Genomic DNA, 13,969 nt, shown 5'->3' on the forward strand with positions numbered 1-13,969 from the left:
GGACAGTGTGCAAGTTTCCAATTCTTGGCCAGTCAGTCAGTGCCAAAACACACAATGTAGGTTTGTGCTAAATAAGGGAATTGTGGAGTTCTCACCAGAAAAGACTGTTTGCATTGGGCAGGATCTCAGTCTGACTGTAACTCATGAGATAAATAAGAAAGCAAAAATGGTCGCTATGAAGATATGACTTAGGTGTTTTATAGTTTACTATATTACTATATGATGCTAAACATTTGATTAAAATGCCTTTTATTCTGATGACTTCTTTTGACAGGTGAATATAAAAACTAGAGTTACTGCCACTTGGATGTATGCCTCCTCCAGCCAGTCAACTGGCAGCTTACATCCATGTTTGGCCAGACTCACATAATATACTGTATATAGTGAAGACTTTTAAGAAATGTTTTAACAGGTATTAAGTGGTTTTTTTTTTGGTAAAACATAAGTTATCACTATATTGAGATGTATGATTCTAGTGAACAATTTCCTGTGAAAAACATGTTTTCACATACGGACTACTTGTACAGAGGATTACAGAGGTCTGATTAAGTTTTGTCACATGGTGCTACAACAGTCACCTGAAGCTAAATATCAGCACATGAGCTTGTGGTGGACGACCAGAGGAACAGGATAGAGCACAAAGCTGTAGCCTGACAGAAGACAAGGCTTCAAATACGGATGTTAATGCAAACGTAGATGCTTCACAAGTGTTTATATCATTTTATCATATTAGACAATTGTGTGAAATTTTGTTGTAATCAGTGACCTCTGACCATCAAATTCACATTTGAGTCTGAGTGGATGTTTGTGCCAAATGAATTGCCCGGGGGCATTCTTGAGATATCTACCTCAGAAGAATGAGACAAACATTGGGTACACAGTGACCTTGACCTTTGACCACCATAATCTAACTAGTTCATCCCTCAGTCCAGGTAGAGGTGTGCGCCAAATCTGAATAATTCCCTTGAGGTATTCTTGACGTTTTACATTCATGAAAATAGGACATACAAACATAAGAACCCAAAAAAACATGATGCTTCACCATTGTGGAGGCATAAAAATCTGAGCTGTGTTTTATGAAGGTCATTTTACTGTAACAACATTTTTGCCCTACTATATAACTGACTTCTCTCTGACATATGAAGGATGACACTCATATTCTCAATGTGACACAAACATACCTTAAATGTACTTTAATGGTGCTAATAGTGCTATCTCCTGGCAGTGATAAAGGTTAGTTGGAAAAAAATAGGAAACAGAGTAAAGATTATTAAAACAGAACATGTATTAATTAAATAATGTGCTGTCCTTAGACATCATACCTTACAAGCCCCTGGGGAGGCAGATGTAATGGAGAGCCCATCAGGCTGATTATGTGGTCAAGCTGTTCAAATGTAATTACAGGCTGGGGTCGGCCGCTGTCTGCCTTTAACTCAGTGCTCTGCTTCTCACTGTGTGCTGCATTAGATTAACTCCGCCTACACAGGTTGGCGAGAGGTGCAGTCACACTCTCATACAAAACAGGCGCCTCTGAAGCAGTTCCAAAGATGTCAACTACCCTGCTTTTACAATGTTCATTGCAAAGTAAAAGCCTTGTGCTTCACCCATCACTCTCAATAATTAAAAAAAAGATAGAAGGAGTAAATCGGAGCCTTAGGGTGAATTAACTTGGTCTCTGTGGGCTTAAGTGAAAGAGTACCAGAGCCAGTTTATGTATTTCCAACACAGAAAGATCACCTTCCCTGTTCTTCTGTTCTTTCAGCATGTGTTTACTTTATGATGGATATCTCTATCCCTCACAGGAACCTTTCAAAACTTTCTATACCTGCAGCAAAATCAGAGATACATGCATTTATAATATCCACCAACGTCTATTGGTGGATAAATGGGCCGCAGAAAACAATGTGAGATAATAAATGGGTGACAGAGGATATTTTTTTTTTTGGTGTCTCTTGCTTTTATCTTCAAGGCTCACTTAGCAGCTGTAGGTCATGACGATCGCTGTGTATGAGCAACACGTATCTTACCTGGAGGCTTTCTACAGCAACACACACAAGTACATCTCCACATAACAGTACAAGGGCTTACTCACACACAGGCATTATCACTCAGGTGGGTGTTTGGCATTTGTGCTGCATGTGTGCCTACATGTGTGACAGTTACAGTTGTTGACAGGCTCTCAGAGAGCATTTTTAAGCCCGATGTGTTAATGCAGGATGTTATTAAGTTAGTAAAAAGTAAAAAATACTGTACTAAAAACATATGAGTGGAATACAAATATAGTAATTTAATGAAAATATTCCAACTTGTGGGAGCACAGGAAGGCCATTAATCACATTAACTGTAATTTTAATGTATTCAATCCCATTTGGACTTTTTCACATTATCACCTCTGTTTAAAGTACATAATTGGCCTAACTTTTGAACGATGTAGCCTCCGTCTTCATTGAACCTGCGGAGCCACATTTGCTAGAAAATTGTGTGATTGGTAGACTTGACTACAGGTTTGACACAAGTGGTAAATCACTCTGTACTGAGCTCGATAACTGCAGCCTCTTTATTTGCAGACCGCCACATATCCCTGATGTGTATGCTGTGAAAATGGATTCAGAGTGATAGAAACTGGGTTGAGGTCGTGCCCAAGGAAAGTACAGAACTTCTCTCTGTTTTTTTTTTCATTTTTCCTCAAATCACTCATTTATGCATGCTTTCTGCAGCTCAGATCTAATCTCTTTATGTCACTCAGAGAACACACTCTGCCTGTCAAACTACCAGTAGCCTTCCTGAGAAATGAATTCTACATTTTCTGCCTGTAACCTGATAACCCTTTTGTCTATAAATCCCATCAGGCCTGAGATTGTTCCTTTGGTTGAATCAGAATCCCAATTATCCATTCACTGCAAATGTGAGACGAGAGAAAATGAACAAATGTACATTTTTAAATTGAAAAACTGGTTTGAATTGTAAATCTATGAGAGCAGGATCATGTGGAAAGCTTGCCTGACATGTTAAGCACCTCAGAGTGTAGATTGTAATACCTCCTCTCGATGGTTTATCTCTGATAGATCCATTGCTCCTCACTTTATTCTGCACTGGTCAAGTTTTGTCTCCAGTTCCCCTAGCCTAGCATCACCAAACTACTTCACATATATGAATGAAACATGAGCTCTCACGTTCATCTGGTTCCCAGGCCACTGTTGCCCGTCAAGTAGAATAAATAACTTTGCTCTGTTACAGCATCAGCTTTGACTCCTGAGTCTTTCAGATCGATCAACTTACTGAGTCCATTTTATCTTTAAAAGCTTGAGCTAAGAACAACCAAAGCAGACTGTTATCATCTCCAGCAACAAATGAATCAGGAGAGGAAAGGTAAGTCTTGCAGAGTTTGGCAGAGTAGAAGTGGAAATCTTTTTTTCTGGACTCCTTCGACTACAACAGAGTGAAAGGGACCAAGACGGAACAGGAATAAAGAAATTTAAGTGTTGACTGAGTAATTGTGAGGATTGTGGTCATAGGATTTTACAAAAGATACAAATATTCAATAAGCCATCATTATATATGTAAATAGGGTTAGGGGTTAGGGTTAGGGTCCTCATGCTTCAGCATGCTCCTCTTTTAAAAGCTTTTACTCAGAGTAATGAGGCATAACCTCAAGATACCCTGAATAGAAACAGGTAACACTGAAATGCAAATGTGTGTCTTTGAGCTAAGTGGATATTACTGCGCCCATTCAAAATGCTTGTCAGCTATATTATCATATTGATGAAATCGTCATTATCCAGGCCAGCCAGGGTCTCTCTCTCTCTCTCTCTCTCTCTCTCTCTCTCTCTCCTTTTCCTTTCTCTAATGTTACCCCACTTTTTTTTTTTGGATTAGTATCACAGCCATGTTCAAATTGTGACTTTATCATTAAAGCTTCATTATGAAACTGCTGGATATTCTGTTGACACTGAAATTGAAAATGCCTTCTTCCATTATTGTTTTAAAGACTTCTACTGGCATGAATCTACTGGCATGCTATCACTCTAATTAAGAAATAGACAGGAAGTATGAGTTGCAGTCTTGGCAGCAATATATATATCTGAACCTGAACTAAATCTGAGATAATAGTTTGTAGCAAATACACATTTGTTTCAACAGTTTTTCCCAAAGCTGAGGGATTAAATTCTGATTATTTGTATAACAATTACTAACCGCATGTTACCTTGAGTTGCATGCATCCTATGTACATGAAGAATCCAAAGACAAGAGAAAAAAAATTGATGAATGAAAGTTAAAAGCATGTCGCATTTAACAGGAGCAAACAATATCATACCGTCAGATTACAAACTCTCACAAAAAGTAGCTCATGTGCACGCGCAGGCCCAGGGATGCTACTCTGAAGTGTTTTATGCTGAAATGTTGTAACAAAGATGCATGGATTTGGAAAGCACCGTGCATACAACTAAATATATGCGACTTGCATTATACTACATGAGTTTGTGAACTGATGTTTTGATATAACCCCCTATGACTTAAATCCATGGAGAATGTTTGCGTCTATGACAGATTCTCCGTTCAGCACGTAGGCATGCAAGAAAAAAAGTTGTCTTAATGAATTCAAGGCAACACAGTATCAGTAACTGATAGACAAATGGTCATTTTGCAGGTGAAGTATTTCTTTAAACAACAGACATGTTTGGAAAAATGCTTAAAGTCCGCTTTGCAGTAAACAACATAGCTTTTTGTCTTGATGTCAGTGCGGGTATCACTAGGTGTTGTGAACCACTCCTCAATGAAACTGTATATTTCTTAAAAAACCTACTCAGAATTTATATAATGAAAACCATGACAATAAAGGGCATAAAAATCAAGGATGGTTCAAAAGCTAAGGTATCAATAACAACAACTAATGAAAATACACTGCCTCATTGCTACTCACCCTCCTGAACAAAAACCATCCAACAGAAATTGGTTGCAGAGAAAACAAACATCTCTCTGCCTCGGACACTTGACAGCCTGATGGACTGTGTGTGCATGATACTAATCCCTATCGAAAACATAAACATTTAAGTCCCATTAGGATCATGACATTCCCTTACCTGCCATGGTTGAAATGCCGAGGACCACACCGATGGATAACTCAATATGTGTGCCCTGGAAACACACACAAACAAACACACACATTACAGAAATTAGATTGTAACACAGGAGAGCTTTCAATTGATTTTTGTCATTCTATAATATAAACCATCAGTGCAAGCTGATGTACTGGTTATGACATGAAATTCATGTATTCATTTTCTTTCTCAATGACAGTCAGAGAACACAAATGACTCTTTAAACTGAGGCGAACTTTTGTGAGTCGTCATAATTCTGGACTATGAATTTATGGTCTGTGATGCCAGTATGTTTTTAATATCTGGTAATGATAACTCTGTTTAATGTCTCGTTACATCGATTAAAGGTCTTATCTAAAATTCTTGCGGTTGCATTTTGGATAAGAGATACGTTTTTTTGTTTTTCTTTTTTACTTCAACCAAATAAGTCTACTTGTAAGCTTTATAAGATTTTCTAGATGCTCTCAGTCTTTCAGTTTATGGTTTGAGGCTTAGTGCAGAGCTCTTATCCAGCACAAAATGGAAATTAGTCTAAGATCTCCAGGCAGGGTGCATTAGTTTCTCTCACAGTCTGGACTGAAAAAAGAGAGTCAGACCTTTAAAAAATGCCACACAAAAACATTTCACAGTTAAGTTTCCAGCCCAAAAGTGTAATTACTTATTGATTTCAATTTCCATGCTATTACAGACTCTGCTTTATAAAGCTTATGAATAAATAGATATCTATTATTAATAGATATTTGCATATTCTTACTTTACTTTTCAAAGTTATGTCATTTCATTATGTTCAATTTAGGAGTGTTTTTCTCTAGTATATGTTTTTTCTCTCATCATTATTCATTATTCTAGTCTCCCCCTGCAGAGGCCTCCAATAGAGTTCTCTATCTTTGTGTTAAAAAATAATCATGCTGAGAAAGCCCGCTTTGAATTTAGTTGAAAAAAATATATTACTCTTCATTCTCTGAGCAGTAACATGCTGCTCTTGTGTGTTTGGATTTCATTATTTGAACAACGTCACAAAGACTTAATAAATTGTGGTTGTGCTTGTGGCAGACAAATTACTGAAAATTGTATCAGATGTTAAAAGGCAAAAAGAAACTGGAGGCCTCTGAGAAATAGAGATGAGAGACTGACTGCTAAACACTGACTGAGAGAAAACAGAAAATAACGGAGATATAAATACAGTAGCATCAAAGAAAAAAGATATATTTTTCTTCTCCCACGATACTTCCATCTAAAGCTTCCCACAGTATAATGAGTACATGCAACATATTCTTTATGCACAGAAACTCTGAACACCGAGTATATATATGCTGCAGGGGAGCACAGCTCTACATGACGCTGACAGACTTACAGCAACAATCATGATGCAGTTGTCCAGGAATCCAAATCCTACGAAAGGAATCGCATTGTGCAGCAGAACTGTAAAAAAACAAACAATGAATCATCAACTGAAAAAATAAACAGAAAGTAAGCAGACGGTGTTTAGGTCTACATTAATAAGTAACAACCCATCAGACATAATTGAGTTTTGCGGAGCAGAACTGTAACAGAATGAACACAAAGAAGGTACAAAAACATTATTTCACCAGACGCAAATAAACATAACTCTTATTTATTCATGCAGGTTTTTAATATGTTGCTGGAACAAATTGAAATATGAAAGCATATTACAACAACAATTACCGCCTCTTGGTTGTATGCCTCAGCAAAGGTTTCAATTACTTTTTACATCCGTGTCTGCACAAAGTCAAATGTAGCCATGACAGCTGACAAAGCTGTTCAAAAGTTGCTGCAGAGAAGCTACAAATTCAAACACAGATGTGTCACACACATTTTTAACCCGCCAGCACAGATGAGCTGTACAATTTTCACATTTTCACACATTCTCAAGGTGGACATCCAAGATTAGTGTCACAAATACAAATGTCTTGTATTGCAGAATAACGGCCAGAGAAGTATTGTTGCAAAACATTATGATGTCACAGCAAAGTTGACCTTTGACCTTTTGGATATAAATGACATCACACCTTTTTTTCCCCGCTAGACATTTGTGTGAAATCTTTTTATAATTAGCATATGAATTCTTGAGTTATGACCAAAAAACAGGTTTTGTGAGGTTACAGTGACCTTGACCTTTGACCTTCAACCACCAAATTCTAGTTACTTCATTTTTAAGCCTAAGTGGATGTTTGTGGCGAATTTGAGGAAATCTTCTTAAGGCCTTCTCTTGATATCACATTGACAGGAATACAATGGATTCAAGGTCACAATGACCTTTGACCACCAAAATCTAATCAGTTCACTGCTGAGTCCAAGTGAACAATTGTGCCAAATTTGAAGAAATTCCCTTAAACTGTTCTTGAAAGATTGTGTTCATGAGAATAGGATTACAAACCGAAAAACATTCTTTTGGCCACCGCTGTCACTGAAGTGGAGGTATAAAAACAGCTGCAATTGACCTAAGCGTGCAGATCTTAGTCTAATCCATATTCTTAAAACAACGTGTGACAGAAAATGTATTAATAACTGCTGTGAAAAACTTAAAAGTCCTTAGTGGGTAAGTTATATCATATTTTATGTGTGGCACAGTCGTCACCTCAAAACATGTTTTTCCTAAACTGGAATGGGTTTCATCATTGAAAATAAAATACAAAAAACCTTTCAGTTTCAACCTCGACCTTTTGTGGAAATAGTGTCAAAAATATCAAGCAACTCCATTTTCAGACCAAAAAGGCTATCAGAATGTAAATATTTAGAGTAATGTATTCATCCCTTTACATGCCGGTAGATTCACTGTGTGTGTGTGTGTGTGTGTGTGTGTAGATAAGATATACAATGTATTATAGAGTTGGTGCCGTGAAAAAATTTTATATGTCACCGATTGCCTCAGGAAAATTTAGTCTATTCTAGTAGTTGAAGTTCAAGTGAAGTTCATGCTAGTTCAGTGAGTGATCTGCAGAAAAATATTTGCTTAAAGCATAATCGCAGCTGAGTACCATCTATTTCTTTTCTCACGCTTTTGTTCTGCTGCAGCACCCCTCAGTACATATGGAGAATTTTCAATCTTGCTGTTTGAGTACCTGAAACGCCCACTCATGTCATATCTTTAACACAGACTTTCATTTAGGGGCAACTTTATTTTGAAGAGCACTCCGTCTTGGTGTTGTATAAAGTCCTGCTGTTTGGTTTGGTTGTGACTCTGCAGAAAAACAAGAACTCAACCCTAACAATAGCAGTGAACTCTGTCCAGGGAAAGCTTATCATTTGTCCAACACTTTCCTTCTTTGGTATTCTTTGACAGAAAGCATCACTGACTTGTGCAGTTCAGTGGCCACAGTTTACATGACTGCTCTTTTAACTCCAGCTAACCATGAACTAAAGGGCTTATTCCAAACTTCAAACTGTCCATACAGCTTTCATGGCGACAGAATCATCAAGATCAAATTTAAATTTTCCTGGAGTTCCCCTTATCTCCCCTATACTCTGCTGGAAATTGAAAAATGGATTCCTCTGGCTATAGTTCTTCCAATTACTTTTTGTCATATTCTTTAAATAAATTGGCAAACTGTAAAGCCGTTTGAAGACAGTTTTTATGCAATTTATCACGACTGATTTTAGTCACCTCATGTACTTCCCCCCACTGATGCTAACAGGCAAAACTTTGCTCATGTGGTGTAAAGTCTAGCTATTGTGTTATATTTTGCACAGAGGCCTTGGCAGAGGTCTGCCCTCTGTGCTCCCTTGTAAATTTAACATTTTAATCACATAGCCTCTAACCTACTGCATCTTATGTAATTGCAGAGATAAAATCAGCACTCTAGAGAGTGTGAAGTCTGAAGGTTGTTTCATAGCCACTACTCAACTCAAACCTTTACAAATTGATTATGTTTTGTACCTTCACAGTATGGTCCACGGTCAGTTTTGACCTCGCCAAGAATCCTCTCATAACAAGCGTCTGTACCAAAGTATGGAAAACAGATGTATTCAGAATGTATAAATAGCCTAGCTGACATTAATGAAGGGGCAATTCATTCTTAATGAATGTTTCAGAGAGCAGTGAGAGTGTATTTTTTGAGCTTTATAATATTCGTTAATGGAGAAAAAATATCTTCTATCACACAATACCATGTTCATTTTTATAAAAGACATGAAAACACAAGTACTATCAAAGTTCTTTTGTAAAGTACTAATATAACAATTCATTCAACAGTATGTGACAATTAACCAACAAACAACAACAACAAAGATGCTGATTGTAAACTAGTGTTCACATTTACAGCAGTGGTGGGAACCTTCCGTTTGTGTGTGTGTGTGTGTGTGTGTGTGTGTGTGTGTGTGTGTAAAAATTGTAAAAAATGAGGTAGGATTTGATAAGTATTAACTTCCTCCTTCCTACAGATGGCATAGATAGTATCTGCTCCGGAGTCCAACCTCAAGATAATTTTATCATCCAAGGGCCCTTATATTTCATGCCAGCGCAAAGCTGGTAAGAGTGCAAAGCTGGTAAGACCGCAGCAAAGCCTGACATTAAAAATTCTAAATATTAAAAAAATATATATAATTTTTTTATGTTTTGCATATGCTCCTGTTTGGCTTTAAAAATACCTTCTTGCCACAAAATAGGACAAATTCCTCAGGATCAACAATGTGCTGCGTGCCAATTTAAGCATAGCGTCCACAGTCAAAATTGGAGGTTATGGGGCAACCTCTAGCTCAACTGCTAGAGTGTGCGCCCCATATGGCTGAGGCTTCTGCAGCGGCCCGTTTTCGAGTCCAGCCTGTGGCCCTTTGTTGCGTGTCATTGCCCCTTCTCTCTCCCACCTTTCCTGTCACTCTCAAACTATCCTACCAATAAAGGGAAGCTGCCCCAAAAAATAATCTTTAAAAAAAAAAAAAATTGGAGGTCACCTGATTTGCTTGAAGACATATTTCACCAATGAAAAGATGGTCTTTCATGACACTAGACTGTCTATAGAGTAGGAAGATGCAAATACTTTTGAAATCGGTGCTATATTACCAGATAAATCAGAGGACAATGTGGTATTTTCTTTTTCTCAAGAGGTAGAAAATCTACAACTACCAAAATGCAGTGCTCTGCACAGGACCAAAAACCACTTCTGCTGATGGTTGACATACTGTAAACTTGTCCGTTTGGCACAATGGCATCTGGCTGGTAGCAAACGATCTTGTATAACAGTTAAATGGTGTGCTAAAACATGTTTTAGAAAACATGTGAGGCAACGCAAATAGCAGAATCTTGGTTTATACCGGATCAGCTCTAAGTTCTACAGTTTGATATCAGTATGGGGCCCACTTCCTGTTCACAAACTCTCACAATTACAGCTAAACAGTCCACTAAAATATGTTTTAGATAACATTTGAGTCAAGAAAAGGTAGTGCAGTATTATTATCTTGATTTATATTTGATCAGCACTGTATAGTTTTACCGTCTGATCAGAGAGAGAGTGAGAGAGCCAGGTCTCTTAAATAACTTCTCTACAGGTGGCAGCCAATACTATGTGGTCGTGCAGTCTGTAGGTAACAGCAGCCAAAAAATCTCGAATTACACAAAACGCGTGTTACCATGGTCGTGGCGTCAACGGATTGAAGCCTTGAGTAACACTGAAAAACATTAGATGCAATCTTGAAAGCATGAAATCCAAATGTCTTAATACTGTACATCCAGTATTAATCTTAGTATAGTAAGACCATGCTAATAATGTCAGCTCACATTTTGTTTCTCTCTATCAGCCTGGACTTGCTGCCACCCCAGAAACTTTCAGAGGGCAGGAGTACTTGCCTTGACAGACAAACTGCTTCAGCTAATCTTGAGCATTAGCATCTGCTCTTCTGCTACACAAATATGTTGACAGTAACGGTCTAAAAAAAAATACCACTTATTTATATTTACCATTTATATGTGACATGTACCTTGTCGACAACAATTCTCGAGGTTTTCGTGATACACTAAGCATTGCCAGCATAATTCACCATTTCTCATTCAGCACCCAGGCCTCTAACCTGCCAAATACCAGCTAGCAGCATCCTTGTTGTATGTCTGTGGCATTGTGAACACAGCTTGACTGTTCCCAAGCTTTGCAGCCCTTCGTAGCTGGTCCTCCATTAATGGAATTATTTTATTTGTACCAGGGCACATCTTCATCACCAGTGGAGCCAGTTGATAAATCGAGCTTTTGTCAAATACAGTCAGAAAACCACAGAAATCTCTTTCTTTAAAAAAAACTCTGCAAGTGCATCCATGGGGTTTTTCTTTCACTTCATTTCAGCAATAATTTTACTTATTGCTGTGTTAACTCCACTAACGTTAGGGTCAGCGCTTGTTGCTTCAGGAACCACCATTACTGTTGTTGAGTCATCAAGTACAATGCATCGACGCATTGTCAACTACAATGTGGATCCGTGATTGGCCCGAATAGATTGTAATTTCTATAAAGTGTTTGGGGTGGCAAAGAGTCCAGACTGATGACAGAGACAGATTGCTGAGCTCATGTCATTAGGATGGTCTTACCAGGGTATGTTAATCTTGAGTTCAGCAAACTGTCAATCTATCTTATTGTAAGAATTCTGATTGAAATGTTATCATCTTAACTGCTTCCATATTACCCATGAACAAAATTAAAATCTGACTGCAGGCATCACACTTAGGGCTTGTCATAAAAATGTTTTAAATTTGCTTCTTGTACCTGCTTTGAAAGGTGTAGTTTAGTTCAGAGAAAAGATTATGGTCCTAAATAAACTAGGTTTAAAAGTGGATTTCAAGTGGATTAGGTTAACTAAAACTATAATACGGTGTGGACCTGACAGCTTAAATAAAGAAAAGAAAACATCTTCGTAACACATATGCAACGTAGTCACACACACTGCCAATATGGAGAACACAACCAAACAGACAATGCAGCAAAACACTGCAAAATCACATAAACTGCATCCTCTAAAAGGATCATGACCAAAATGTGTCCCTCTTGTTTTTTTTGCCATCCTTCTCCGTTGCATGTGTCCAGACCAAGACGCTGTCCCAACCAAGAGCTATATCTTATAAACAAACTAATAATTTTTGATTTTGACGGACTGCTGTTATTTTTACCAGTGCAGTACTTGCTGCACTTATTTAGCCAACCAGGAAACTCGAAAAAAAATGCATTAAATCTACCACTCAAATCTGAGCATTATGGCGTAAGTGATACACACACAGCAGACAAAATGAGAGACAACATAAAAAAAGGAATTTCACAAGGTGTGTTCAGAGAAAAAGACAGTGAAAACAGAGCTTTTATCAAGAATGTACTTTTACATAGATTCTTCTTTTTTTTCCCACATACTCTATTTGTTTAATCACAGGGTGTGTGTCATTGGAGGACGCCAACTAGCACAACACTTTTTATTTGACCAGGGTGGACTTCAGTCCAGCTCTTATCAATCATGCTTTGCCCAAAAGTATAAAAATGAATTCTCTATGCATCCATGCAAATCACAGCTGCTTCCAGTGATCGAGAGCTTTCAGGTAGGTCACTGGTAAAATTATTGATCAAATTTATTCTTTCTTTTATTTTCAGTATGCAATTTTGTCAATAAAACTGAACTAAATTTGGTACATCTTTACACTACAGCTTAGCTATGGCAACTAAATAATCATAAAAATAATTTTCTGTAAAAATAATCTTTTTCACATCCGAAGATCTGAATGTGCATCAGAGCTAGGGCAAAGAGTGTAGTGAGCTGATTCTCAACCTTCCTGATAGTTTCCCTTTTCTCTTTTTTATGTTTGTTATTTGTTTTGGTGACTAAATAAGGACAGGGATTGTATTAGGGGAAGGCTGATCTGAATATATTCGAGGGACATCAGAGGCGCTCCTGTTGTCTTTCCTTTTTGTATCTGAATATATGTTCGTTAAATGTTTTGTCTAAACCTGTTCTAAGTGACTGTACTGTGGACAGCAAAAAATGAGATAAAGGACCATAAAACAGCAACCTTTTTTTTCAGAAAATAAAGCTGCACACCTATATACATATCTATCTATCTATCTATCTATCTATCTATCTATCTATCTGTGTATATACATACATACATATATAGATATATATATGGATAATGTGTGTGTGTGTGTGTGTGTGTGTGTGTGTGCGCGCACGCGCACACGTAAAGACAGAAATAGCGTGTACAGTATAGGTGAAGTTTGAGTGTGGCTTTCTTCCTAATCCCAAATATCTGTGTATTGTATGTGTAGGTATGCATGTGTATGTGAAGATATATGCATAGGCTTTTAAATTAAGGCTAAGCAAGATCATACAAGTGTCAATTTGCTCCACAGGATGATGACTCCATCTGTTGTCGTTGTCTTGTTGGCTGTCCTTGGACAAACAAGTGGCCATTTTGGTGAGATTACACTTTTAATAGGTTCAATCAAATTATTAATAATTTCCCAATAAATTAAAATTTTGGTTTTAGTAGTTTTAGACACATCATAAGTGTGCCTTTGTTACCTTATTTTCAATATGACATTAAATGACTTTAAACAGGTCTAAATATTGCCAGAGGTGGAAAAGTAACCCAGTCCTCCCTGGGGTGGAATGGCTTTCCAATAAGGGCCATTGATGGAAACCGCGCAAGCAACTGGGGACAAAAATCCTGTACCCACACAAACAGACAAACAAAACCATGGTGGAGACTGGACCTCCTGAAGAAGTATAAAATCAACACTGTTACCATCACCAACAGGAAAGACTGCTGCCACAAGAGGCTCAATGGTGCTGAGATCCCGCATTGGAAATTCCCTTCATGACAATGGCAACGCTAATCCCATGTAAGAGTAATTTCTGTCATATGTTAGGTTTGAACGTGTATGTTG

At 37.7% G+C, this 13,969-nt stretch overlaps 1 protein-coding gene across 3 annotated transcripts in view; it reads right to left on the minus strand.

Moving 5' to 3' along the window:
• The window catches only part of tmem65 (transmembrane protein 65), a 73,976-nt gene that overhangs the window by 16,409 nt on the left and 43,598 nt on the right, over nt 1-13,969 (minus strand). For all 3 annotated transcript variants that reach the window (XM_042489437.1, XM_042489438.1, XM_042489439.1), the window contains 2 exons: nt 6,454-6,521; nt 5,082-5,136 (listed from right to left, as the gene is read on the minus strand). In XM_042489437.1, coding sequence (XP_042345371.1) covers nt 5,082-5,136; nt 6,454-6,521 — 123 coding nt within the window. The remainder of the gene's footprint in view (nt 1-5,081; nt 5,137-6,453; nt 6,522-13,969) is intronic.

The sequence above is a fragment of the Plectropomus leopardus genome, chromosome 7, assembly GCF_008729295.1.
Source record: "Plectropomus leopardus isolate mb chromosome 7, YSFRI_Pleo_2.0, whole genome shotgun sequence".
Taxonomy (NCBI): domain Eukaryota; kingdom Metazoa; phylum Chordata; class Actinopteri; order Perciformes; family Serranidae; genus Plectropomus; species Plectropomus leopardus.